The following is a 27,960-nucleotide window of genomic DNA, read 5'->3' on the forward strand; positions in this document are numbered from 1 at the left end:
CCACGCTGGCCTGGAAGTCACAGAGATCTGCCTGCCTCTGCCTCCCGAGTGCTCAGGCTGGCCTCGAACTCACAGAGATCTGTCTGCCTCTGCCTCCTGGGTGCTGGGATTAAAGATGTGCACCACCACCGACCAGCTCTTTCTTTCTACTTATTTTATGTACATTGGTGTTTTGCCTGTGTGTGTCTGTGCAAAGGTACCCTGGAACTAGAGTTACAGACAGTTGTGAGCTGCCATGTGGGTGTAGGGAATTGAACCTGAGTCCTCTGGAAGAGCAGTCACTGTTCTTCACTCCTGAGTCATCTCTCCACCCCCAGCCAATACTTCTTAACCCTATGAAATACTCCACCAAAAGAGAGTAAGTACCTCTCTCACCCCACCTTATCACACTCTCTATTTGCCCAGCTCTATCACTTCTTTTCTGTCTGTCCAGATATCCAGACCTCTATGGTTAACTAATGGCTACTCCTCCTTCTGATTTTCAGGCAAGCTTTGTTAGAGCACAATAAAATATCACATTCCCCCCCCTTTTTTTTGGTCTAAAGTAAAAAAGTGTTATAACTAATATAAGAAAAACTACATACAATAAATTCAATAACTATATAAATATATACAGGAAATAAATACACTAAGTACAATAACTAGATACAATATACACAGGCAATAAATACATCAACAATGTCTAGTCCATTTGGACATGACAAAAATCAGAATACTCCATTAGCTATCCTATCTTTGTGAATCCAAAGGACTGTGTCTAATTCTTCTTCTATCCTAATTCGTATTACCAACCCAAAACTATCTTTTGATGTCTTTCAATCTTATACACTTCACACCTCTTTAGTGAGTTTCTTTTCCAAATTTCTTCAACAAGGAAAACTATATCTAATGTTCAACTCCTTCAGAGACCTGAGAAGGAAATAATATTAACTGAGTAAACAGGAACTATAACTAAGTGACTTCCACAAATTGTGACAAATAACAGAAACAGCTGGTTGCCTGGATAGTCACTCAAGATTTCTCTGCACCATTGGGACATCCATCTTTGGCCTACAGGCCTAGCATATCTGTCAGACTCATTGCAAAGCAGGATTTTCTGGAGGGCCTTTCTACTTTGTCTTTGCAAGGAGCATCAGTCCTTTTTTGTGTCCTGCTTGTCCATTTTGGACAGCATACTGTCAGCAGTTGATGTAAGGTCACTTTCTTACCCGGTGGCTAACTTTGCCACAAATAAAGTAAACACTATATTGACTTTCTTCAATGCCCATTGTCTTCTTGAAGAAGATTGATACTGTGAGGAGCAGACATGTCTCTTAGTCAAAAAAAAAAAGAAAGAAAGAAAAAAGCTTTCTCTCTTCTCTCTCTTCCCTCCTCTCCTCTCCTCTCCCCTCCCCTCCCCTCCCCTCCCCTCCCCTCCCCTCCTCTTTCTCTCTCTCTCTCTCTCTCTCTCTCTCTCTCTCTCTCTCTCTCTCTCTCTCTGCTGGCAGATCAGGATGAAGCTCTCAGCTACTGCTCCAGCACCATGCTCCCCATCATGATGGAATGGACTAAACCTCTGAAACTGTTTAGGTATTACATTACATTAAGGTCTAGTAGGAGTTGATCTTTGAACCAAGTGAGAGGGAAAAATGGGACAGAGTCAGCAGAAGACTGTCATACAATGGGACGAGGCAAGCAGGAGGCTAACCAAGCCTTTTGCACAAAGGGAACACAGGCCATTTCAAGAGCACCGTTTACAGAGCACACAACAGCCTTGAGACTGATAAATCCAGCCTCTTCAGGAGAAAAACCCAAGTTTTTAGGAACCAAAACCTTAAGCCCTTCAAGGCCCTGGCCACCAGCCCTAGACTGGCCTTGCCAAGTCTGACCCTGGGTGAAGACACAGAACAATGTTCCTTTTGTACTTTCATCAGGGCCTCTGCAGTCTTGGATGAATCAAGCTTTCAACAGGAAGTAAAAAATTTCTGCACACCAAAGGAAACAGTCAGATGAGGAAACAGCTTAGGATGGAATAAAATCTGAAGAGCTAAATATCTGACAAAGCACTAATTTCTAAAAACATAAAGAACTAAAAAAACGAAAAGAAATACTAAATAAGTCAAGTGACCTAATGAATGGGCTAATAAAATGAACAGTCCCCATAAGATAAAACAAAAATGACCAATAAACACATGAAGATGGCATTTAACCTCACTAACCATGGAGAAGTGCACATTACAACTACATTCAAGGATTGGAGGTGTGTCTCAGTGGGTAGAGTGCTTGGCTAGCATGGACAAAGCTCTGAATTCAATCCCCAGCACTGCATAAATCAAGTGTCGTGGCACAAGCCGATAATCCCCAAAATTGGGAGGTTAGAGGCAAGAATTTAAGAAGTTCAAGGTCATGGATATAGAGAAAGTCCAGCCTTGCATGCGTGAGACCTTGTTGTCTCAAAAACAACAACAACAAAATATTATGTTTTATCTCACTATGATCAGAGTGGCAATTATTAGCAAAGTGATAAATAAAATAATAATGAATATTGATGAGGCTATGGACAAAGGGAACCTTATTTACTGCAGGTGGGAATGTAAACTAGTCCAACCACTATGGAAAGTGGTATGGAAGTTCGCCAAAACATTTGAAATCTACCACATGCACTGACTATATCATTCCTAGGTATTTACCTAAAATTCTCCAAGTCAACAGATTACAGAGACACTTGTATGGTAATGTTTATTGCAGCATCATTCCCAATAGCTGAGTTATAGACAAACAGATGTCCAACAGCAGAGGACTGGGTAAAGAAAATGTGGCATGGATACATAGTCAATTTTTTTTCAGGCATAAAGAGGAAAAATGTTATGTCATTTGCAATAAAATGGATATAGCTGGACATGACCATATAAGTGAATTAAGCCAGTCCCCAATATGTAGTTCAGATATTTTATATAGAAAAATAAAATCATGTATGTATATATGGAGTGAAAATAGAAGCAAAACCATCTAGGAGAGTAACAGGGTCTAGTGGGAGGGGAGGGGTGAAGAAATGGAAGGGAGAGAGAATGCACTCGGTACAACAATGTGCAATATAGACTTGGGTGAAAATGTCCTTATGTAACGCAGTACCATGTACAATGAATATACACAATGAAAATATTTTAAACAGAAATAAATTGTTAATCTTTAAAAAAAGAAAAAAAATCTGTTATCATTTTCAATGCCATATTCTGAAGATCTCTGAAGTGCTTTTAAGATGACGTGTCTATCTAAAATTTATTTCTGCTTGACCTTGAGAACAGACCTAATATGACTACAGGTTTGATTGTAATGACTAACTACTAACCTGCATTTCTTTATTATCCTAAATAGTTGGCAATAACTTTTAAGGACTGAAAACTGCACTGCATTGTGAAATGAACTGTATAGGAATGATACATTGTACAAGACTAGAATTATATATAGAAGCATTTTCTAACAAAATCAATCTCAAATTTGTATCAATATACATAATTTATATACAATATACAAAAATCCAATGTGTAATATTTAAAACTAGTAGTTCCATTCTAAAAGTAGATTCAAAAATCTAACTTTCTATATTACCATATCTATATCCTCTCTTTTTTCTTTTCAGAGTAGATTCAATAATCTACCCTTTCACCTACGTTTTCTATATCCCTTTCAACATATGAAAGTCTGTAAATGGAATCTACCATAACTATAACTAAAAGAAAAAATACCCACATGATCATCTCATTAAATGCTGAAAAGGCCTTTGACAAAATTCAACATCCCTTCACGATAAAAGTCTTGGAGTGATCAGAGATACAAGAAACATACCTAAACGAAATAAAGGCAACATACAGCAAGCCTACAGCCAACATCAAACTAAATGAAGAGAAACTCAAAGGGATTCTACTAAAATCAGAAATAACACAAGGCTGCTCACTCTCTCTATATCTATCAACATTGGACTTGAAGTTCTAGCTAGAGCAATAAGACAACAAAAGGCGAACAAGGTGGTACAAATTGGAAAAGAATAAGTCAAACATTCACTGTTTTCAGATGATATGTTAGCATACATAAGTGACCCCAAAAATTCCACCAGGGAACTCCTTCAGCTGATAAACACTTTCAGTAATGTGGCAGGATACAAGATTAACACACTCAAAAAAAATGAGTAGCCCTCCTATATACAAATAATAAATGGGCTGAGAATAAAATCAGAGAAACATCCACCTTTACAATAGCCAAAGACAACAAAAATTCATTGGGGCAACCTATCTGATAAGAACTTTAAGTTTTAAAAAAAGAAATTGAAGAAGATATCAGAAAATAGAAAGCTCTCATATGCTCTTGGATAGGTAGTAGTAAAAATACTACATAGTAAAAATAACGATCTTACCAAAGGCAATCTTCAGATTCAATTTAATCCCCATCAAAATCCCAACAAAAGTCTTCACAGACCTAAGAACAATTTTCAGCTTCATATGAACACCAAAACCCAAGATAGCCAAAACAATCATGTACAATGAAGGAATGTCTTGCAACATCATCCCTGACCTCATGGACCCCTATAGAGCTATATTTAAAAACAACTTGGTATTGGCATAAAAACAGACACATAGATCAATGGAATTGAATCAAAGACGATGACTTTAATCTAAAGACATATGAACACCTGATTTTTGACAAAGAAGCTAAAATTATACAATGAAAAAAAGAAAGCGTTTTTGACAAATGGTGCTGGCGTTCACACATGCTAGAATGCAAATTGATCCATTATCTGTGCCCATGCACAAAACTCAAGTCCAAATGGATCAAACACCTGAACATAAATCCAATTACACTGAACCTGATAGAAGAGAAGTAGCACAGACACTGAGAGCAACAACTAATACATGGGACCTCCTGCAACTGAGAAGCTTCTGTAAGGCAAAGAACAGGGTCAACAAGACACAATGACAGCCTACAGAATGGGAAAATATCTTCACCAACCCACATCTGCCAGAGGGATGATCTCCAAAATTTATATAGAACTCAAGAAACTAGACATCAAACTATGAAATGATCCAAATTAAAAAATGCGGTACAGATCTAAACAGAATTCACAACAGAAGAATATTAAATGGCCAAAAGACATTTAAGGAATTGCTTAAAATCCTTAGCCAAGAGGGAAATGCGAATCAAATGACACTAAGATACCATCTCACTAACAACCTCATAGCTTGATGAGCTCTACTGACACTGGGGGAATCTTCATAACTAACTATGTAACTTTTTTTGAGCCCACCAATCTCTAAAGTTCTGAGGATCTTCCCTGGGTGAATATTCACTTAAGAGGTCTCATCCCTACTACTCCCCTTTATCCTGACCTCATTTCTAAGCATCCTTTCTTTCTCAAATTATTGATTATTAATCTTAAGGAGGGGAAAATCCAACCCTGGACAGTGCATTCGAAGTGAGATTTCAACTTCACTTAGATAAAGTTTCAAATGAAGCAGAGGCCTAGATTTCTGGCTTTGAAAGGAGGATATACCTAAAGGCTTCCATTGTGAATCCAGAGGCTCCTGAAAATGGCACCTTGGTTTCAAGTCACTTTTGGGTGAGGTATGTAACAGGGATGAAATAGCTATACCAGGTGACATCAACACATTGACATTCTACTGTATCCTGGAGAGCCCTGGCATTCCATGTGATGTCACCAGTGTTGTGGCAACGCCAACTGTCATTGGGGGCATTTGTGCAGTGTCTTGTGTTTCACCTACAGACATGCTGTCTAGACTGAACAGGATTGTTGGGAGACAGGATGGAGAGCACAGGGAGACCAAAGGGAGGCAGAAGGAAGATGGCCTTCAGTCTCCATGTCACACATCAAGAAATACATGGTCCTGGGGACAGCATAGTAAGTCCTGGGAAAGGGATGGGGGGCTTCCTGAAGGAGGAAGGCTTGAGCTGTTCCTTCCAGGAGTGGGGCTAAGCAGGTGAGAGTTTCTGAGAAGCAATGGGCCTACCTGCTCCTCTGAGTTCTTCAAGAGCAGAACAAAGTTGAGGATTTTCAAGGTTAGTTTGGCAGAAAGCCAGAGATGGTCAAGGCTGCAGCTGTTCTGTTGAGGGCCCTCTGCTTTCACTCTGAGTGGGAAGGAAGCACATGGGGACTAAAGAGGTTTCAGTACCAGCCCAGCAACTCACACACACTGGATGTCTTTTGGTGTGTGTCACTAATGACAGAGAGAGTAATGTCCCCTGGCCAGAGCTAGAGGCTCTCACATTTTAAATAACAACCACTAGCAGGGCAGAAACCATCAAGTATTGCTTCATGTCAGTGATCCCTAAGGTTTCTGATTTCCTGCCCTCTCACTAGCCAGTCATCTTCCCGCTACCTTGAGTGAACGACTGGGATATCACTCTTCCTGTAAGTGTTTGTTCTTGGTGTCAGAGGGCTCACCTGTGGATGTCCAGTTCATAGGTATTTTCAATGGTTGATAACATCTTTGCTAACTTCATGATGGATGGAATGTATTCTCCTGACACTTTTGGCAAAAGTTTCATCTTTACCTATGTGACTTATTGCTCTGACAGGACCCACATAATCCTCCACCATCCTCATAAATTGTAACTGCCCTGTGGATCTTCTTTGATGTGCTTATTCACCTCGTGGAACTGATCTTCCTTCCCCATTATACTGAGCTAATTTCTTAACATCCTTTATTTCTCATCTTGTTAGAGATCATCAGGAAGAGAAGAGCCATTCCTGGGCACAGTTTGGAAAATGAGTCTTGCCCTCCATACATGATGAACTATTGAATTAGAATGAACTAGATTCTAATGAATCAGAGAGATCTCTGGATTGGAAGGAGAAGGTGCTGAAGGCCTTCCCCTGTGTCTCAGGGAAGACTCCTTGGAAAGGGCAGCTTGGTTTTCGGTGAATTGGGGAAGAGTTTGTTATAAGATAGGTGAAGGCTGTTGGCAGTGACCCTAACAGTCCCTTCTCTGGAAATTCTATTGTATCCTGGAGAGCCCTTGGCATCTTTTGTGAAATCACCAGTGTTGTTACAATGCCAAATGCCCTTGAGGCATTCATTAAGTGCATATAGAGTTCACCAATCAACATGTGGGCTAGATTAAGCATACTGACTGGAAGAGAGATCTCTGGTTTTTTTAGGGAGGAGTTGAGGCCAGAACTGGACCTTCTAGTAATGGGGTTCAGTAGCTGTAATCATCTGAAGTCATAGGCCTATGCTGCTTCTCTGGGTCCCTAACGAGCAGATCCAAAGTGGGGGTTTCTGACGGTTAGTTGGCAGAGGAACAGGAATTGTCAGGGATGCAGCTGCTGTGCTAGGACCTTTTTCAGTTCATTCTGACTGTCAAAGAATGCCAAAGGAGGCATAGAACCACTAATGAGGTATCAGGGTAGCATGTTGCTGCACTTTATTCTCAGTGGATTTCTGTAGGTTTCATGGATATCTGATATAAATACCAGAGAGCAAAACTTTCCATCCATGTACCCAGGTCTGAGACATTCAGTGTCTTTTAGTCCTGCACACAGGTTATCGGCAGGAAGGTACAAATCACCAGGCAGTCCAGGACTTTCTTGCATCATAGCAGGTATCTGGTGACAATTCCTAGCCAACATGACTGGTCTTGCTTATGCCTTTCAGGGACAGTGGGGCTGCAGTAGGGCCTGAGGCATATATCTATCCTCAGAGATTGAAGACAGACACATCGCTTATGGACCCCAGTTTAAGGATATCTGCTCTGAATTTTAGGCCTTCGTTGGGTTCCATGCATTTCCTCTCCCTCAGGCCTCCTCTTGGGACTCCACATGATCTCTCTTGGCCCTATGCCATTCGTCTGTACAAATTCACTGTGTTTATGTACCTACAGGGACTACTAGGAAGGCATCATCCACACCCTTCTTCCTCACTGAGCAAGAGCAGCAGCTGAACCAGGTGGATAAACTGACCCTTCAGCTACAGATGATGACCAATGAGAGGAATGAACTGCTGGAACTCCTGGTCCTTTATAACAACAATGAGTTGAACAACAGGTATTCATCATGCCCTTTTCTCTGGTGACTGTATTGACCCTACTGTGTCCTGAGTGCATCTGAGAGGCAGAACTGAAACCTGTAGGAGTGAGATTTGACACAGGCTGTTCTGATTCCTCCGAATGAAAAAGCAGAGCCTGTGGCCTGAATCACGATCTACAGATGGGCAGGAAGGTGTAAGATCACAACATGCATTTCAAGAGGCCTTGGCAGATATCGGCTTTTAGGAGATGCTTGATGCTCTGGGTTGAGTGTTTATATTTATTTTTGCTTTTTGCTCTGGGAATAGGCTGAAAGGCCTTGTGGTCCTACTCGTCCATCTGTGTGTCTGGAAGGCTTGAAGTTCATCCCTGCTCCTCTCTGGTCTTGTTCCTTATACTTTGAGGCAATACTCCCTACCTGCATTTCTTTGACATCCTATGTGTGGGTTCATGTGTGTCAAGTGCTCTCTAAGGGGCCCAAACATTGCAAACAAAGCAGTGGCCGGTTTGGCCCTTTTCACTTCTCTCTCCCTTGATAAACCATTAGATTACATTCCTAAATTTAGTCCCCAAAGTCCATTCCCTTTTGTGGACACTGACTCATTCTTGAAACTAAACACCAAAGTTCAACAATCAAAATTCATTACTTGGTTACACTGGCTAACCTGTCCCATCAAAGCTCAACAATTTACCCAGCACAGACTTAAACTTCTCTACTTAAAAACCCACTGTTAAAAAAGCCTGCTGCTTGCTGTTTGCCTTCGCCTGCTCAAGAGAGAGGCTCCCAAACTATGCTTGCACTGCTAGGTTAATAAATCTCCTTGTGCTGAGGATTGTGTGTCTGAGTGTGTTCTGTACTGGCTCTGAAAGGCTCACTTACTCTGTGTGTGTGTGTGTGGTGTGTGTGTGTGTGTGTGTGTGTGTGTGTGTGTGTGTGTGTGTCCTTTCAGATCCTGAGTCAGAGATTGATAGTAGGTCTGAATATTCACATGTCTCAAAGATTTCTGGTGATGTAAGTGCTGAGGCCAGGGAGCCCCACATTGAACATCACTGCTCTCAGCCTTTGGGCTCATCCTGGTCCCTCATTGGAATCCCCTTGCGGGTTTATAAAGCCACCTGAATGTAGTGCCTCCTCCTTGGAAATACTGAATATGAGTTCTGGGTATGCTTGTAAGGAGAAAGAACCTCTGTTCTCAAGACAGTGGGAATGTCATTGCAGATTTCAGATACACCCCCATCTGTGGCACAGACTGCTCAGACCTTCTTAGCCAGCTAGTCTGCTCCTAGAGGTCTACTGAGGGAGCTCATGTAGCCCTGTCTCCTTCCCTATTGACACCCAGCCTTTCCTGGCCATGGGACAGTAAGGCAAGTCTAATGCACATCAGGAGGTCCAGTATAGAATTCAGGGTTTGACATCCAGTGGGCTACGGTAGTATAAAACAGAACCTTAATTCATGTGGTCCCTGAGGCCTGTATTCATGGGGTTGTTTGCTCCTGGGGTCATGCCCTACCACAGGCTGAAATCTGAGCTGGAGATGCTGAAAACACAGCATAAGAAGGAGATGTCAGATGTAAAGAAATTCCCCAAGGAAATTTGTGAGTCTTCGTACAAGTGCAAAGAGCTGAGTGAGCACACCAACTCCTACCGGTGAGTGCCTAATTTAGATGGGACCCCTGAAATTGTTAAGGACTGCTTCTGGTAGTCTGAAGTTTTTCCAGTCCTGCCTGATGCATCTGTCAGGAGGAATCTGTCCCATCCACCTCCTGCAGCCAAATGGTCCCAAAGACACACACAGAGAGACTTATAGTACTTACAAACTGTATGGCCAATGGCTTAAGTTTCTGGCTAGCTAGCTCTATCATCTTAAATTAACCAATTTCTATTAATCTATGTTTGCCACATGGCTGCTGCATGGCCAGGCTGCTGGCATGTTGCTCCTTGGGTGGCAGCTGGCACCTCCTCTACCTCTGACATTCTTCTCTGTCTCTCCTGGATTTTTCTGCCTGGTTCCATCCTGCCTTGCCATAGGCCAAAGCAGCTTACTTATTAACCAATGGGAGTAACACTTATTCACAGCACACAGAAGATATCCCACAGCAGCTTCTTCCCTTCTTCACCTTTGAACAAAGCTGGGCTCTGGTTCTAGACTGTTTACCTCTTAGCAAGCAGCCTGCCTTATAGCTCTTAGACTTTTGCCTCCTAAACTGAGTTCTCCTAAGAGTGAAGAGTCTGAAAGCCCCTCCCAACATTTTCCTGTCAACTTCTGGAGCTTCTAGAGAGAAAACATGGTTTGCACCATGAATGGTTTCTGTGGCTCTGGCAGGAGCTTACAGAGCTGGTTTCTATGGGAAACATGGATGGAATGTATTCCCATTGGGTCCTCTGTCTCCCTTACTGCATGGTTTTCCTCTACCTGCTCATGTTTCCCCAATACTGTGAACAGTTAAGCACCAGGGGGTGTGTGGAGGAAGTGGGGGATCCAGTTTTCATAGATACATGGATCCCTTTTGCTGTCAGCGTATTCAGAAGTAGTTTGAATCTTTCTGTAATTTGCCTATTCTCTGGCTTTGGCCTGCACCTGAGTGATGCTGCAATGGCTAATGTGGGTTCCTGCCCAGGGTTCATGGGGATGGGGACATGGGACCTTGCAGGAAGGATGGTATTAGGAGGCAGGAGGGGCAGATGAAGGTAGAGCTCATCATTTTTGGTGACATTTCAGCACCCTCTACTGTCAGCTCCTGAGTGAATGGACTCAGCTAAAGGGAAAAGTGAGCATGTTGAAAACGAACAACAGAAAGCTGCATGGGGAGCAGATTTTACTACAAGAGTTCTGCAAGGAGGCAAGGAGCCTCTGTGAGGAGGCCCATGAGAAGATCTATGACCTCTACACAAAACAGCAGCAGGTAGGTTGAAGCAGCAGGGCCAAGATGCCCACCTGTCTAACCATACACACACATATACACACACCCATGTAACCATCTACTCACTTATGTAACTGACCCATGCCATGCAATAGTTCATTTCTGTGATCAGTCACAAGTCTTTCTGGTGAGTTAGACTCTTGGAAGGCACTGCATGACTGCCAAGGAACCCTGCTGCTCTGCTAGAAGCTGCAGTACATTAAGGGAGATTAGTAAATCACATACCACTCACCTATGTGTCAGTATGGTAGGAGCAGTGTTATGATGGGAGCCACTTAGGGAGTGGCACAGAGATCTGAGTGAGTGAGGTCAAGGGTCTTGGTCTGTTTGCTTGGCATGGGTGTTATGAGATCAGAGGCAGAAACAGCATGGAAAGAGGAACGTCCTAGAAAGAATAATACTCACCTTCATATGGAAAAGCAAAAAACCCAGGATAGTCAAAAGAATCCTGTACAATAAAACAACCTCTGGAGGCATCACAATCCCTGACTTCAAGCTCTACTATAGAGCTACAGTAATAAAAACAGCTTGGTATTGGCATAAAAACCGGCATGTGGACCAATGGAATCGAACTGAAGACACTGACATTAACCCACACACCTATGGACATATAATTTTTGACAACGAAGCCAAAAGGGTACAATGGAAAAAAGAAAGCATCTTCAATAAATGGTGCTGGCATAACTGGATATCAATGTGTAGAAGGCTGCAAATAGGTCCACATCTGTCACTGTGCACAAAACTTAAGTCCAAGTGGATCAAGGACCTCAACATAAATCCAGCTACTCTGAACCTGCTAGAAGAGAAAGTAGAAAGGAGTCCTGAATGCATTGGCATAGGAGATCACTTCCTAAATATAACACCAGTAGCACAGACACTGAGAGAAACAATCAATCAATGGGACCTCTTGAAACTGAGAAGCTTTTGTAGAGCAAAGGATACGGTCAACAAGGCAAAGCAACAGCCTACAGAATGGGAAAAGATCTTCACCAACCCCACATCTGACAGAGGACTGATATCCAGAATATATAAGGAACTCAAGAAATTAGACATCAAAACGACCAACAGTCCAATTGAGAAATGGGCTTTAGAATTAAACAGAGAATTCTCAACAGAGGAAACTCAAATGGCTGAAAGACATTTAAGGAATTGCTCAACATCCCTAATCACCAGGGAAATGCAAATCAAAACAACTCTGAGATACCACCTTACGCCTGTCAGAATGGCTAAGATCAAAAACACTGAAGACACTTTATGCTGGAGAGGATGTGGAACTAGGGGAACTCTCCTCCACTGCTGGTGGGAATGCAAGCTTGTACAACCACTTTGGAAATCAATATGGCGCTTTCTTAGGAAATTGGGAATCAATCTCCCCCAAGATCCAGCTATGTCACTCCTGGGCATATACCCAAGAAATGCTCAATCATACCACAAGAGCACTTGCTCAGCTATGTTCATATCAGCATTGTTTGTAATAGCCAAAACCTGGAAACAACCTAGATGCCCTTCAACTGAAGAATGGATAAATAAATTGTGGCACATATACACAATGGAATACTACTCAGCAGAGAAAAACAATGACATCATGAGGTTTGCAGGCAAATGGATGGATCTAGAAAAAAATCATCCTGAGTGAGGTAACCCAGACTCAGAAAGACAAATATGGTATGTACTCACTCATAGGAGGATGCTAGATGTGGAACAAGGATGACTGGACTGCTACTCACATCACCAGTGAGGCTACCTGGAAAACGGGACCCCAAGAAAGACACAGAGAAATGGATGAGATCTACATGAACAGCCTGGACATGAGTGGGAGCAATGAAGGGCGAGGGTCAAGGGAAAGAAAGCGGGAGATCTTAGCTGGATCAATAAAAGAGAGGAAGAACAAGGAATAGGAGACCATGGTAAATGAAGACCACATGAGAAAAGGAAGAAACAAAGCGCTAAAGAGGCCCACAGAAATCCACAAAGATACCCCCACAAAAGACTGCTGGCAGTGGTCGAGAGACTGCTGGGACTGACCTACTCTGCTGATGGGATGGCCAAACACCCTAATAGTTGTGCCATAAACCCATCGAAGGACTGAGGAATCTGGATGCAGACATACACGGTTAGGCCCTGGGTGGAGCGCTGGGAGTCTAATTAGTGAGAAAGAGGAGAGTTTATATGAGCGAGAATTGTTGAAAAAAAGGTTGGATAAAGCACAGAGACAAATAACCAAAGGAATGGAAACACATCAACTATGAACCAAAGGCTGAGGGGCCCCCAACTGGATCAGGCCCTCTAAATAGGAGAGACAGTCGATTGGCTTGATCTGTTTGGGAAGCATCTAGGCAGTGGTACCAGGTCCTGGGCTCATTGCATGAGTAAGCTGTTTGAAACCTAGGACTTATGCAGGGACGCTTGGCTCAATCTTGGAGGAGGGGACTGGACCTGCCTGGACTGAGTCTATCAGGTCGATCTCAGTTTTTGGGGGAGACCTTGATCTGGAGGAGGTGGGAATGGGGGGTGTGCTGGGGGGAAGGGGAGGGGGGCAGGAAGGGAGAGAACAAGGGAATCTGTGGCTATTATGCAGAACTGAATAGTATTGTAAAATAAAAAAAAATACTAAATAAAAAAATCAAGCAATGGATCTATTTTAAAATTAATAAGTAGACTTCTTTTCTTTCACAGCATAGAAGTAACTTTCCAGGAAATATCTGGTTTGTCTTACTGGCTTCACACATAGAACCTGACATTTTGATGCCCACTCTAACATGTGGCTGAGTTCTTAGGAAAGATTCCTCCTCATAGTTGTATAGAGTGCGCATTTCAGGAAAGTGCTGTGGGTGACCCAAGTAGCCTCCGACTGACTGACCTGGGGCTGTTTTCATATAATATGCACTGTAATCTGGTCAAAAGTTGTTGGGTAATGACAACGGAGATTTCCGTTTTCAAGTGGAATCAATGTCTTTTGTGTCAGAATCTGGGTAGGTTTAGTGAGGAGACTATGATGGGTTAATTTGGATCTATCAGGAGGCTTCATGTCCAGCCCTCTTCCATGGGCTCTTGGTATTGTGTGGTCAAACTCATTTGTGCAGCGGTTGCTATTTATCTGTACAATCATTGAGTCTGTGATAAAAACTGTCCTAGGAGGGGAAATAATTTCAGGCCAGGGCAGAAAAGCCTGGCTGTGTCTAAGAAGCTTGTAGACAGCAGGGAGGACCCACTACCTCTCCCTGTAGTACAAAAGGAGTTGCAACATTCCAGCCTCCTCCCTTCCCCTTCTGGGTTCAAGAGAGGTAGGTGTGTGTGTGTGTATTTGTGTTTTCTTATGTGTAATTTTGTGGGTATGAAAATATGTGTTTGAGCCTCTATGTGTATGTTCACTCACTCACGGAACAATGGAACATCTTTAAGAATGGTGGAGACAGGGCGGGTCTGTAGTGGTTCCTGCAGCAGCCTCGGCGGCGGCGAGCGAGCTCGAGGACACCGGGGAGGCATGGAGGCTGTGCGCAGGGGCGGAGGAGGGGAGCAGAGGGCACGAGCGCAGGGCTCCTGATGGCTCTCGTCACCCCTCCCGGCTAGGCCCTGGGAGCCATGGTGAACTCGGGCCTCTCCGGAGCCGCCGCCGCCGGCTCTCAGGAGTGAGGGGCACCGGCGAGGGACAAGGAGGCGGCGGCCCGAGCGGGGCCAGCGCCACCATGTCGGACACACGGCGGCGGGTGAAGGTCTATACCCTGAACGAAGACCGGCAGTGGGACGACCGCGGCACCGGGCACGTGGCCTCCACCTATGTCGAAGAGCTCAAGGGGATGTCGCTGCTGGTGCGCGCCGAGTCCGAGGGATCTCTACTCTTGGAGTCAAAGATAAATCCAAATACTGCATATCAGAAACAGCAGGATACATTAATTGTTTGGTCAGAAGCTGAAAATTATGATCTGGCTCTAAGTTTTCAAGAAAAAGCTGGCTGTGATGAGATCTGGGAGAAAAATTGTCAAGTTCAAGGTAAGGACCCATCAGTAGAAGTCACACAGGACCTCATTGATGAATCAGAAGAAGAACGATTTTAAGAAATGCCAGAGACTAGTCATCTTATTGACCTGTCCACATGTGAACTCAGTAAACTTGAAGAGATTGCTGACTTAGTTACCTCAGTTCTTTCCTCACCTATCCGTAGGGAAAAGCTGGCTCTGGCCTTGAAAAATGAAGGCTATATCAAAAAACTACTGCAGCTGTTCCAAGCTTGTGAGGACCTAGAAAACACTGAAGGCTTACACCATCTGTATGAGATTATTAGAGGAATCTTATTCCTAAATAAGGCAACTCTTTTTGAGGTAATGTTTTCTGATGAGTGTATCATGGATGTCGTGGGATGCCTTGAATATGACCCTGCTTTGGCCCAACCAAAAAGGCATAGAGAATTCTTGACCAAAACTGCAAAGTTTAAGGAAGTTATACCAACAACAGACTCAGAACTAAGGTAAAAAATACATCAGAGTTACAGGGTACAGTACATTCAGGACATCATTTTGCCTACACCGTCTGTTTTTGAAGAGAATTTCCTTTCTACTCTTACATCTTTTATTTTCTTCAACAAAGTTGAAATAGTCAGCATGTTGCAGGAAGATGAGAAATTTTTGTCTGAAGTTTTTGCACAGTTAACAGATGAGGCTACAGACGATGATAAATGGCGTGAATTGGTTAATTTCTTCAAGGAATTTTGTGCATTTTCTCAGACATTACAACCTCAAAACAGGGATGCTTTTTTTAAAACCTTGGCAAAATTGGGAATTCTTCTAGCTCTTGAAATTGTAATGGGCATGGATGACTTGCAGGTCAGATCAGCTGCTACAGATATATTTTCATATCTGGTAGCGTTTAGTCCATCTATGGTCCGAGAATTTGTGATGCAAGAAGCCCAACAGAGCGATGATGATATACTTCTTATAAATGTGGTGATTGAACAAATGATCTGTGATACTGACCCTGAACCAGGAGGTGCAGTTCAGTTAATGGGAATTCTTCGTACTCTAATTGATGCAGAGAACATGTTGGCTACAACTAATAAAACTGAAAAGAGTGAGTTTTTAAATTTCTTCTACAACCATTGCATGCATGTCCTCACAGCTCCACTTTTGACCAATACGTCAGAAGACAAATCTGAGAAGGATAATATGCTTGGATCTAACAAAACCAATACAATTTGCCCTGATAATTATCAAACAGCAAAGCTACTTGCCTTAATTTTAGAGTTACTCACATTTTGTGTGGAACATCACACATACCACATAAAAAACTATATCATGAACAAGGACTTGCTAAGAAGAGTTTTGGTGTTGATGAATTCAAAGCACACTTTCTTGGCCTTGTGTGCTCTTCGCTTTATGAGGCGGATAATTGACCTTAAGGATGAATTTTATAATTGTTACATCACCAAAGGAAATCTTTTTGAACCAGTTATAAATGCCCTTTTGGATAACGGAACTAGGTACAATCTCTTAAATTCAGCTGTTATTGAATTGTTTGAATTTATAAGAGTGGAAGATATCAAGTCTCTTACTGCACATATAGTCGAAAACTTTTATAAAGCACTTGAATCGATTGAATATGTTCAGACATTCAAAGGATTGAAGACTAAGTATGAACAAGAAAAAAACAGACAAAATCAGAAATTGAACAGTGTACCATCTATATTGCGTAGTAACCGATTTCGCAGAGATGCAAAAGCCTTGGAAGATGATGAAGAAATGTGGTTTAATGAGGATGATGATGAAGAAGGAAAGGCAGTTGTGACACCAATCGAAAAATCTAAGACTGAAGATGATTTTCCAGATAGCTATGAAAAATTTATGGAGACTAAAAAAGCAAAAGAAAGTGAAGACAAGGAAAACCTTCCCAAAAGGACATCTTCTGGTGGCTTCAGATTTACTTTCTCCCATTCCCCCAGTGCTGCTAATGGAGCAAACAGCACAAACAATAAGTCTGTGGTGGCTCAGACAACACCAGCAAGTTCTAATGGGTCCTCTTCCAAAACTACAAACTTGGCTGCATCAGTAACAGCCACTAAGGGGAGTTTGATTGGCTTAGTGGACTATCCAGATGATGAAGAGGAAGATGAGGAAGAAGAATCATCCTCCAGGAAAAGACCTCGACTTGGCTCATAGAATACTTGCTGGGAGACTCCCAACACATGGTCTTACTAAAACGCTGCAGCTGCTCACTGAGCTCAAGTCTGACTCGGAAAGCTTTCTCATGGAACTCAACACACACACGGAGTAGCAGAGACTCAGTTATCAGATAGGAAAGTGTAGTTGTTTAAGAAAAACCAGGCTCCCCGAGAACTTAATTGTTTCCTACTGATTAAAGGTTTGCCTTTTGGGCTGTCCGAAATCAGAAGAGGAAGAAGAAGAAGGAATGATTGTTGGAGCCTGGGTGAAAGCTTCCCAGCGAGGAAAGTCTCAGGTTTGGGGGAGGAAGGGTTGTTAAGGAAGGGTTGTTAATGCAGGGTTGCTTCAGGGGGTCCAACCTATAGAACATCGTGAGACTTCAGTACCCAATAACATTGCTTGTATAATGGTGCTGGCCATGTTGTTGTTTTAATCAGCTGCCTCTGTTTGAAAGAACTTTTTTATGTAAAACAAATTGAGCTGTAATTTGAAATGAAGTTACGTTGTTGGGACCATTTCTTTAAAGATTTCACAGAAGTCAGCCTTTGGTGTTTGACAGGACATATACCCTAGGTAACAGCACATACCAATTTCTTTACACCAGAGACTTCTAGTACATTCAAAAAACAAAAAAACCAAGCTGGGTTCCAAATGGATAGTTTTCTTAATAGAACTTTCAAAGTCAGCACTTTAGAGGTAACAGCGGTATTCTGAAATGGTCCTCTTGAAAACTCAGGAGTAGCTAGAAGAGGGTGTTCCCAGTACTCCCCCAACACAGACTTTCTGCTTTCTCAGTAAAATTAGGTCTGGGTCTTCTGGGGCTGCTGACAAATTTATAGAGACAAATAAAGAATGGTGCTGAATTAAGTGGCATTTACTACCCAGAAGCCATTTTATCCTAGAGTCACGCAGCATAGCATGGGAAATTTTTCCACAGACAAGGGTGTAACATGAAAGCTGCTTTTTTAAGAGAGTAAAAAGCACATTCCATGTACGTAAATGAATTTAAAATAATTGAGGCAAACTATTGAGAGCTTTTATTTTTAGAACAGCAAGTTAATTGTAAATATTTTAATGTTAGTTTGCTCATCTGTGATCTGAGATCATTGCTGAGATGAGAAAAATGACCCCAAACAACAATTTAATGCATTGGGAAAAATAAAAATAAAAATTCCAGCTCCAGTCTTTCAATCAGCTCTGTAATGTGTTGTGGGTCCATTTTTCCTGGAATAGCTTAAAAGCAGTTTCCTGTGTTGGAGATTTTGGAGTTAATTTTAATTTTGGCTATTGTTTGGAAAAGATGGGCTGTCTGTGTAGATATGAAGTATAGTTTTTCCATAAAACAGATGTTTATTTTGTATTAAAAATACCACTGTACTTGTTTTACACCATTTGTATACATGTGATGATATTGATGTAAAATTAGAGAATTAAAATATGACCCTGTAATTAAAAAAAAAAGGGAATGGTGGAGACAGATTTGAATGAGAAAGTATTGTGCCTAATCTGGTTAGTACCACTTTGCATCAGTCAAAGAACAGGTGGTGTTGTCCATCATTCTGCATGTCCACACAGCTAACTACAACAAAACACAGAAAACTGATGAAGGCTAAAAGGTTTTCAGGTATTTTCAGGTTTTTCAGGTAGAGGCAGAATTATTTATCTGCAAAGAAATCCTCAGGATAAAAACAAAGTAATAGGGTCCATAAAGGTGAGAAAGAGGCTACTGAGAAGAGGAAAGGCTGCCTGAGGGTTTGTGTCCTTCTCTGCTCTGGGCGAATGGTGGCTGACCACTGATGACTTCCCTGCATCCTGTTTTGTTCTTCTCCACATTGTCTGCTGCCATTTTCCTTTCACCTTTGCCTAACCTTGGTTCAGCTAACCTTGTCCTTGGAGCTTGGCCTGGACTTTATTCCCTGAGGAATTCTGCACTGCAGAGGTGCTTGTGACTGCATCTCAGCCCAGCAGAAGTCCCACAGCTATGCTGAGGTGTGAGAAGAGGCTGTCTCAGTGCACCCCTTAGGCTCATCACACTCTAAAGCACCCACTCCATGTTGTGTCTGCAGCACTCAGAAACTGCTTTTATTCCAAACTTCTTCATACTGAGTTAAAATCGGCCTGATGGAAGGTTGGGAGAAATGAGAACTATCAGATATTAGTAGGAGTGTAAGATGTTGTAGCCCTGTGAGAAGCTCTTTAAAATTATTCAGAATGTTGAATGCAGACTCCAAGTGGACCATTGATTCCAGAATGGAAAGTAGGTGTCCACAGAGAAGAGAGGACAACAGGGTTACAGCAGGACTCATCAGAACACCCCCAACTAGAAACTACTCAGATGCACATCCTTGATGAGTGCAAACATACAATGTGGTCCATGGAATATAGTTAAACATGGAATAATACATGCAATCCTTTCGCTGAGTTAGTCAACCTTCTGTTACTCAAAAAAATACCTGACACAGTCATCTTACTTGGAGGAAAGGTTAATATAGACTCCTGAGTTTAGAGATTTTCTAGCTTCTGAGCATGGTGCTTTGGGCCTAAATTGAGGCAACCTGTGCTTTAGACAGCTTCTTTAGGAGGAAGCTGCCCTCCCTGGAGGCACTGGGAAGCATTGAGTGAGAGCAAGGGGCTAGCCCATTGCCATCCAGTGGTCCTGTGCTGGGGAACTAAGCCTTCAATTCTCAGACTGGAGAACTTGCTAGGAGAGCTTGGATTACTGGTAAAGGATCCCTGGGGTTCACCTGTCTGTGTATAGGTTTACAAGGCAAGCATTACATTGACTTATCTGCATACTGAATTCTTCTCCCAGATCACCAGGCATGCATGTGTTATACAGACACACAGGCAGGCGACACCTGCACATATAAAGTAAAAAAAAAATGAAAAATTATCTAAACAGCGTAAAAGTACACAATCTTTTCCACATCACTGTGTTCAGAGGATCATGCCTTTTCCTTTCTCTCTGCTGGAATGTGGGTAGAGAGGCTGTGGGTTAATGAAAGGTCACTTTCTTCTTCATAGTATCCCAGGTGATCTCATATTACATCAGTGTTATCTGGTAAAGCAAACATGGAGACAATGTAGTGTGCTTGTATGTATGCATCCATGTACATGTGTGTGTTCAACAGTGTGTGTGTGTATGTGTCTGTATGTGTATGTGCATGCGTCTATATGTCCAGGGGTACAGACAACCCTCTCCTAAAAACACAATGTTCTAATGAACAGGAACATCAAAGACTTGAGGAAGATCTTCAGTCCCTGATGAAGCAGAAGGAGCTGCTCACCCGGCAAAGGGACTTGGCAGCAAAGCTGCAGCATCATTTCACTGTGTCCCAGATGAGGTAGGAGCCCAGGCTTCCAGAAGCAGGGGATCTAAGTGGCTCCACTGTACCTGGATATCTGTCCTCTTGAGTTTCTGTTCAATTGGTAAAGCTCCTAACCACAGCCAGTGAATGAACACCTCAGAGTGTAATTGCTGGCTCAGTCAACAGGAACTTCCGGCTAGGAAGCAATATGCTTTCTCCTTGGTCTTATGGGGATTGTGTCCCCTTCTTCCCTTCTGAGAACTCTAGTATGCTCCGAGTATCTCAAATATAATGTTTGATCTCCCCACAAATATTCCCATGGTAGCCATAAACCTAGAAGGGGAATCATCAATCATGAAAGAAAGTGTGTCCTCCTGCAACTTTATTTTCCATCAGGAACATCACATTTAGAGATGAGTGTCTACCCTTTGGCAGATTTGATTACAGCACACTCCTGCTGATTGCAGGCTCTCTGCAGTGTTTATCAGTTTCTCATGAGAAGATTTACTCTGGTCATGAACAGAGTAGGAGTTGACAAGTTAATCCCATGCAGGGGTCTGAGCTGTAGGATTAATCAGAGCTTTCTCTGCATTGCTGTGTAGGCTCCACTAGAGGGCAGGCATAGAGTTTTCCAGGAGGTTCACATTCACCTGGTATCTAACCAAGGCCAGCAACATTTGTCCTGACCTGTCCCTCAGACTTTGTCAAACTGATATTTCTCCAAAATGATGTCTTTGGACTGTTGGGGAAATATGCTGTTTCTTCTAATCCAGCACACTGTGTATTTTCCAGTTCAACTTCTAGCAGATTTTAAAAGTTGAGAAAAAAAAAAAATCCTGCCCAGGTGCTCTCTGACCCTTTTCCCTTGGGGAAGGAGGTAATGAGCTCAGCTGAAAGGTAATGCTCGATTGTCTAGCTGAGTAGATCTCGTGAGGGCTCAAAAGCTGACATGGCAGGTCCCCCCAGGCTTGTGTCCCAGCTGTCTTCCTCCCCTAGGTTTGAAAACCTCCAGCAGGAACTGAAGCAGACCACAGCCCAGGATGATAGCCTCCTGCAGATGGAGCTGCTAAAGCAGAAACACTATGTCTCAGGCAAGTAAGCCACCATTGAGCCCCATCCTCAGCAGCCAGGGTGTTCATGGGGTGTGTTCCCTTCCTTAACTTTTGTTTACTAGGGGTGAATAGGCCCTGATTTTCTTGCCATGTGCACAGCAAAACTGTTTCTGAATCATATTTTCTTTTTTGATTTTCCCTGACAGTACCTGTTAAGGAGACTGGGAAGGCTGGAAGAAGCCAAAGACACCTTGAAGGCATGACATTCTACACTCCAGGTTCAAGGCCTCCTCAGAAAATGCAACCTCTTTTCAGCTTTGAACTCACTCGTGAGGCAAATATCAACCTACCATGAGGCGGTCCAGCCACAATCGGATCCACATCTGTTGGCTCACTATCCCCAGATAAAAGTTTGTGTAAAAACAAGTCTAATATACAGAGAACACAACACAAATTACTAAGAACCCTGACTCCATATGTGATGGAAATTTGACAAGGAATACGGTGTCAATGTCACACTGCATTCCAGACAGACCACACCAAAAGCATAAGATTCTCTCTAGTGCAGTTTTCAAGCTGAAGCCATGCCATGGGCAAGTGTTGCTGAAGATAATTCACTACAGAGAATACGCCAGTTCCTCACCTCTTTTGCTCTTCCATAATGAAATTCCAAAGGAAACTGAAATTTTCATTTTTTTTTTTTGGTTTATATCTTAGGATATTTATGCTTTGGTTTTTGGTTTTCTTCATTTTTGTTTAAGGTTGTGTTAAATTTTGTTATACTTTTCTTCTTGTCATTGGTTTAATAGTTTGCTAAGGCTATCAACTGTATATAATGACTGCTGTTTTGAAAACTCCCATTGAGTAAAATGAATGTATTTTATGAATAAAATAAATTTCAAACTTTTCACTCTAAGACTCCTCTTTAGTCAGATGAGGTTTCACATGCCTGCAAACCCAGAAATCACAGGCTTGGATGTATCTCAGTAAGTTCCTGGAACCTTGGGCTGCACACAGATTTCCCAGCCATGGGCCTCGGGGCTACACAAGGGGGTGGCGACTTGGATGTTGGTGAATAGCCTACCTGACGGATACCCACTACATAATAGAAAAATTAGACATATTGTATCCTTGAGATCATATATTTAGCTACCAGTAAAATGTTGCACACTGTACATACATGTTCACGGAACTTCATGTAGACCAAATTAAAGGGAAACACAAGTATATTGTTCCAGGCCTCTCAGGAAATGAGAACGCTCATTAAACTTGTATAAAGGAAATCAGGAAGTAAAAAAGCAATCTGCCTCTGGTTTTCTTGAAATATATCATGAGTGATAAGTGAACAGCAGAGCTGATTTCCTGCAAGACAATTTAGGATATTTTGTGGCGCTTTTGTTTATACTTATGGGTGTTTTGCCACCACATACATGCAATTCCCACAAAGGCCAGGTGAGGGGAGATTCCACCTGCATTTTAAGTTAAAAAGGTTTGTTAGCTGTCTGTCCTGTGATTCTTCTGAGACAGGAATAAATGCTCTTAATGGATGAGCCATCTCCACAGTCCCTGCATTGACTCTTGTCCTCCCAGCCATGTGTGCTGTATTAGGTGGATTGGATCACTCCCCACCAAAGACTGAAGTTTATTGAAAACTGTAGGGACAGGCATGCTAATTGTCTTAGACTGCCACACATCCATTTCAGGGCTCTCATAGGTTCAGGATCCTGCCCAAGTCTCACTGACTGTGAGAATGGAACAGATTTCTAGGTCTCTTCTAGGCTGACAACACCTATTAAGCCTGTCTGATGAAATACAGAATTGAGAAGACCCTCCTGGGGGTGGAGGTAGGGTGAGGAATCCCTCTTGATGGTCCAGAAAAGCAATGATGGGAGGAACCTCATGACTAGAGGGAGTGGATAGAGTTTGCGTCAGGGGCACATGTCTCTGGTGCAGAGTGATTCTGGGCAAAACTAAAAAAGGAGAGAAGTGGTTGAAGCTGTTCTGTTACCACAGCAGATCTCAGAATATATTGAGAAAGTTCTTCCAGAGACTGATTTACCCTGGTGAAGCTCCTCTGGAGTAGATCTGACTCCTGAGACTGACAGTGAGGCAGAGATTTAATGTGTAAAGAAAGTTATCCCCTGGGTCTCCAGACTGGAGCTGTCACAACAAGGGTAAAAAAAAAAACTATTGTCCTCTGATCTTCCTGTGTGTGTGGGAGGGGGGTGCCAGGTCTTACCCCACTGAAGCTAAGACATCTGGTTTTTAATTCCTCACTTAAGCTAGAATCTCTCCATCTCATGTAATTACTCATTTAATTAATTACTGTGTGTTCCATTTGAGAAATTTCAGACTTGTGTTATTTTACTTTCTTGCCAGAAAGTATAGAAACCTAGTAGGCCAGCATCAAATCATCACCTAAAACACAGGTTAAGGGAATGTGACCATGTGGAATTCATAACTGAGATAAGGTTGTTGTGAGACCCAAACTACTCTAAAAGTTCTCTACCTGGCTGGTGCATTGGTCATGGTTCCATTGGTCTAACACCTTATTGAATGAATTTCTATATATACAGAAGGCTATTTTTTAGAATGACTTAGAGGCTGTGCTCCAGCTATTTGAACATTGGCTGGCTATGATGACAAAGTCCAAGAATCCAGCAGTTTCTCAGTCCACTACACTTGATGTATCACCCATCAGTAGTATAGTCTGGAATCCCAAAGAAGTTGGCTCCAATGCCAGTGACGGAATGAACTTGCTAGCAAGGTGAGACCAAGCAGCTAAAGAGCAAAAGCTCCGTTCTTCCATTTCTTTATATGGGCTTCCAGCACAAGGCCTGGCTGATTACAGGTGCAGTTTTTGGGCTCAAAACATCTGAGGTAAAGATGTTTCTTTCTCCATCAATATCTAGGTTAAGGGAATGTCTTCCTTATGAAAAGATCTGATTACATGTGTATCTTCTGTCTTCAAATTAAGTAAGAATACCTCACAGGTGTGCCCCTCCATATTTGGGTTTTGCTTAATTGCAGATGTAGTAAATTTCACAACCAAAAAGAGCCATCACAACTTCACCCCATGTCAACTTGACACACAATTATATCTTTTTATGTCATGATTAATTTCCAAATGTAAAACAATAACCAGGTCATAATAATGCCTAAACATGATATAATAATTCCAAGTACAAGGTAAACATATTATGTATTAGACCAGCTCAAAATTATGCCTAGCATGATTTAACTATCCCTGTACAACTGCAAGCACATTATAAAGTTAGAGTAAGTAGCAATGTCCCTTGAGGGACATTTTTAGTATCTCAAATTTAAAATGATAAACATCAATATTGTCCCTTCTTTTGTAATGAATGTTTTTTTTTGTTTTTTTTATTGCTTGATTTTTCATGGATGTGTTTAGGTTCTTTGGGTTGAATTTTCCCTTCTAGTGCTTTCTGTAGGGCTGGGTTTATGGACAGGTATTGATTAAATCTGGTTTTATCCTGGAATATTTTGTTTACTCCGCCTATGGTGATTGAGAGTTTTGCTGGGTATAATAGTCTGGGTTGGCATCCGTGCTCTCTTAGTGTCTGCATAAGATTTGTCCATGATCTTCTAGCTTTCATAGTCTCCATTGAGAAGTCTGGTGTTATTCTGATGGGTTTGCCTTTATATGTTACTTGGTCTTTTTCCTTTGCGGCTCTTAATATTTTTTCTTTGTTCTGTGTGTTTAGCGTTTTGATTATAATGTGGCGAGGGGACTTTTTTTTGGATCCAGCCTAATCGGTGTTCTGTAAGCTTCTTGTATCTTCATAGGTATTTCTTTCTTTAGGTTAGGAAAGTTTTCTTCTATGATTTTGTTGAATATATTTTCTGTGCCTTTGAGTTGGTATTCTTCTCCTTCTTCTATCCCTATTATTCTTAGGTTTGGTCTTTTCATGGTGTCCCAAATTTCCTGGAAGTTTTGTGTTAGGACTTTTTTGTCTTTAGTGTTTTCTTTGACTGACAAATCTATTTTCTCTATTGTGTCTTCAGTGTCAGAGATTCTCTGCTCCATCTCTTGCAATCAGTTGGTTATGCTTGTTTCTGTAGTTCCTGTTCGTTTAGTCAGGATTTCTATTTCCAGCATTCCCTCAGCATGTGCAATTCCCACTCCTCCTAATTTGTTCATTGACCTCCATATGAACAGAATGTGAAAATGGCATGGTGTGTATTGTATGTTCATTCTCTCTCTATCATATGTATGTATATAAGTGTTTCCCTTATTCTAAATAAGTAAATAGATAGATGTTATTATTTTAAATTCCGATCAGATTTCCATACATTATTCATATGAAATAATTTTTTAAAATAATGAAAAAAATCAATGCAGCTCACAACTCTTTGTAACTCTAGTTCCAGAGGATTTGACACCCTCACACAGGCATACATGAAACCAAAACACCAATGCATTTAAATTAGTGAATAAAAAATTAAATTTTTATAGGAGCTAGTGGGGTCAGGAGCCCCACAAGCATGCCACAGAACTAAATAACCTAGGTTCATAGTGACTCAGAGCCTGAACCACCAACCAGGGAGCATCATGGGACTCACCTGCATATATTTTTCAGTTGTATAACTTGGTCTTCTTGTGAGACTCCTAGCAGTGGGAGCAGGGCTTGTCTCTACTGACTGCTTTTGGGACCCATCATCCTTCTGAATTGCTATATCCAGCCTTAATAGAAGAAGTCATGCCTAGTCCTACCACAACTTGATATGACATGGCAGGCAGATATTCATAGGAGGCCTGCACATTTCTGAAGAGAAGAAAGAGAAGGAGGAATGGATGTGGATCAGGAAGATTGGAGTTGGGTGGAGGGTTGAAAGGAGAGGATGGAGGTGAAATTTTGGTTAGGATGTAAAAACAAAAATAAATAAATAAAATCATTCATTCTAAAAGAAGGGAGAATATTGATGTTTATCATATTTAAATTTGGGATACTAAAAAATGTCCCTCAAGGGACATTACCACTTATTCTAACTTTTTATTGTGTTTGTATTTGTACAGGGATTGTTAAATCATGCTAGGCATAATTTTGAGCTGGTCTAATACATAATATGTTTGCCTTGTACTTGGAATAATTATATCATGTTTAGGCATTATTATGACCTGGTTATTGTTTTACATTTAGAAATTAATCATGATATAAAAAGATATAATTGTGTGTCAAGTTGACATGGGGTGAAGTTGTGATAGCTATTTTTCGTTGTCAATTTTATTACATCTGGATTAACTAAGACCCCAATATGGAGGGGCACACCTGTGAGGTATATTTGCTTAATTTGAAGACAGAAGATCCACACAGAATCCAGCTCTTTGTGGTTGGAAGACATTAATCCGGATGTTAATGAGGAAAGTAACATCTTTAACTCAGATGTTTTGAACCAAAACCTCATCTGTAACCTTAGCCAGGCCTTGTGCTGGTAGCCCTTATACAGAAATGGAGGAAGGGAGCTTTGACTCTTTAGCTGCTTGCTCTCACCTTGCTAGCAAGTCCATTCCTTCACCGGCATTGGAGCCATCTTCTTTGGGATTCCAGACTATACTACTGATGGGCTGAGATATCAAGCATTGTGGACTGAGCAACTACTAGATTCTTGGACTTTGCCATCATAGCCAGCCAAGGTTCAATTAGCTGGACCTCAGCCTCTAAGTCATTCTAAAAAATAGGCTTTTGTATATATAGAAATGCATTCTATAAGTTGTTACCCCATAGAACCCTGACCAATACACCAGACAGAGATAAAACTTTTAGAGTAGTTTGGTCCTCACAGCAGCATTATGTCAGTTATGAATTGTACAGAATCACTGGGCAAGAAAGTAAAATAACACAAGTCTGAAATTTCTCCAATGGAACACACAGTAATCTAATTAAATGAGTAATTATATGAGATGGAGAGATTCGAGCTTAAGTGAAGAATGAAAAACCAGGTGTCTTAGCTTATGTGGGCCAAGACATGGCATCACACACACACACACACACACACACACACACACACACACACACACACACACGTCCTCACACATTAAGATCAGTAGACAGTAGGTACTTTTTGCTCTTGATAGTGATAGTTCTAGCTTGGAGGCACACGGAATTACTTCCTTTACACATTAAATCTCTGCCTCACTCTAGTCTCAGAAATCAGATCTATCCCAGAGTAGCTTCACAAGAGTAAATCAGTCATCTTGAAGAATTTTCTCAATATAATCATGATCTGCTGTGGTAAAAGAGCAGCTTCAACCACTTCTCTCCTTTTTTAGTTTTGCCCAGAATCACTCTGCACCAGAGACACGTGCCCCTGATGCAAACTCTATCCACTCCCTCTAGTCATGAGGTTCCTCCCATCATTGCTTTTCTGGACCATCAAGAGGGATTCCTCACCCTACCTCCACCCCCAGGAGGGTCTTCTCAATTCTGCATTTCATCAGACAGGCTTAATAGGTGCTGTCAACATAGAAGAGATCCAGCAAATCTG

General features: G+C 41.8%; 2 protein-coding genes and 2 pseudogenes across 8 annotated transcripts in view; 3 read left to right on the top strand and 1 right to left on the bottom strand.

Annotated features, from left to right (window-relative positions):
* The window catches only part of LOC143269243 (disks large homolog 5-like), a 97,907-nt gene that overhangs the window by 57,605 nt on the left and 12,342 nt on the right, over positions 1–27,960 (bottom strand). The gene's annotated exons all lie outside the window — the stretch shown is intronic.
* Positions 5,696–22,360, top strand: LOC143269246 (uncharacterized). Its single transcript, XM_076554315.1, has 7 exons — positions 5,696–5,890; positions 7,873–8,035; positions 9,533–9,664; positions 10,737–10,920; positions 20,319–20,434; positions 21,395–21,489; positions 21,657–22,360. The coding sequence occupies exons 1-7, from the start codon at positions 5,758–5,760 to the stop codon at positions 21,803–21,805; spliced, it is 972 nt and encodes a 323-aa protein (XP_076410430.1). The 5' UTR covers positions 5,696–5,757; the 3' UTR covers positions 21,806–22,360.
* LOC143269278 (serine/threonine-protein phosphatase 4 regulatory subunit 3B pseudogene) lies at positions 14,625–14,993 on the top strand (annotated as a pseudogene). Its single transcript, XR_013045683.1, has one exon. The product of XR_013045683.1 is annotated as a serine/threonine-protein phosphatase 4 regulatory subunit 3B pseudogene (transcript).
* Positions 15,537–18,779, top strand: LOC143269238 (serine/threonine-protein phosphatase 4 regulatory subunit 3B pseudogene; annotated as a pseudogene). The gene has a single exon (XR_013045661.1). The product of XR_013045661.1 is annotated as a serine/threonine-protein phosphatase 4 regulatory subunit 3B pseudogene (transcript).

The sequence above is a fragment of the Peromyscus maniculatus genome, chromosome 18 (assembly GCF_049852395.1).
Source record: "Peromyscus maniculatus bairdii isolate BWxNUB_F1_BW_parent chromosome 18, HU_Pman_BW_mat_3.1, whole genome shotgun sequence".
In the NCBI taxonomy this organism is placed as follows: domain Eukaryota; kingdom Metazoa; phylum Chordata; class Mammalia; order Rodentia; family Cricetidae; genus Peromyscus; species Peromyscus maniculatus.

Coding starts and splice junctions, on each gene's coding strand:
- LOC143269246 (XM_076554315.1), top strand. CDS start 5,758: ATGCTGTCTAGACTGAACAGGATTGTTGGGAGACAGGATGGAGAGCAC. Junction 20,435..21,394: donor TTCACTGTGTCCCAGATGAG/GTAGGAGCCCAG, acceptor TTCCTCCCCTAG/GTTTGAAAACCTCCAGCAGG. Junction 21,490..21,656: donor GCAGAAACACTATGTCTCAG/GCAAGTAAGCCA, acceptor TTTCCCTGACAG/TACCTGTTAAGGAGACTGGG.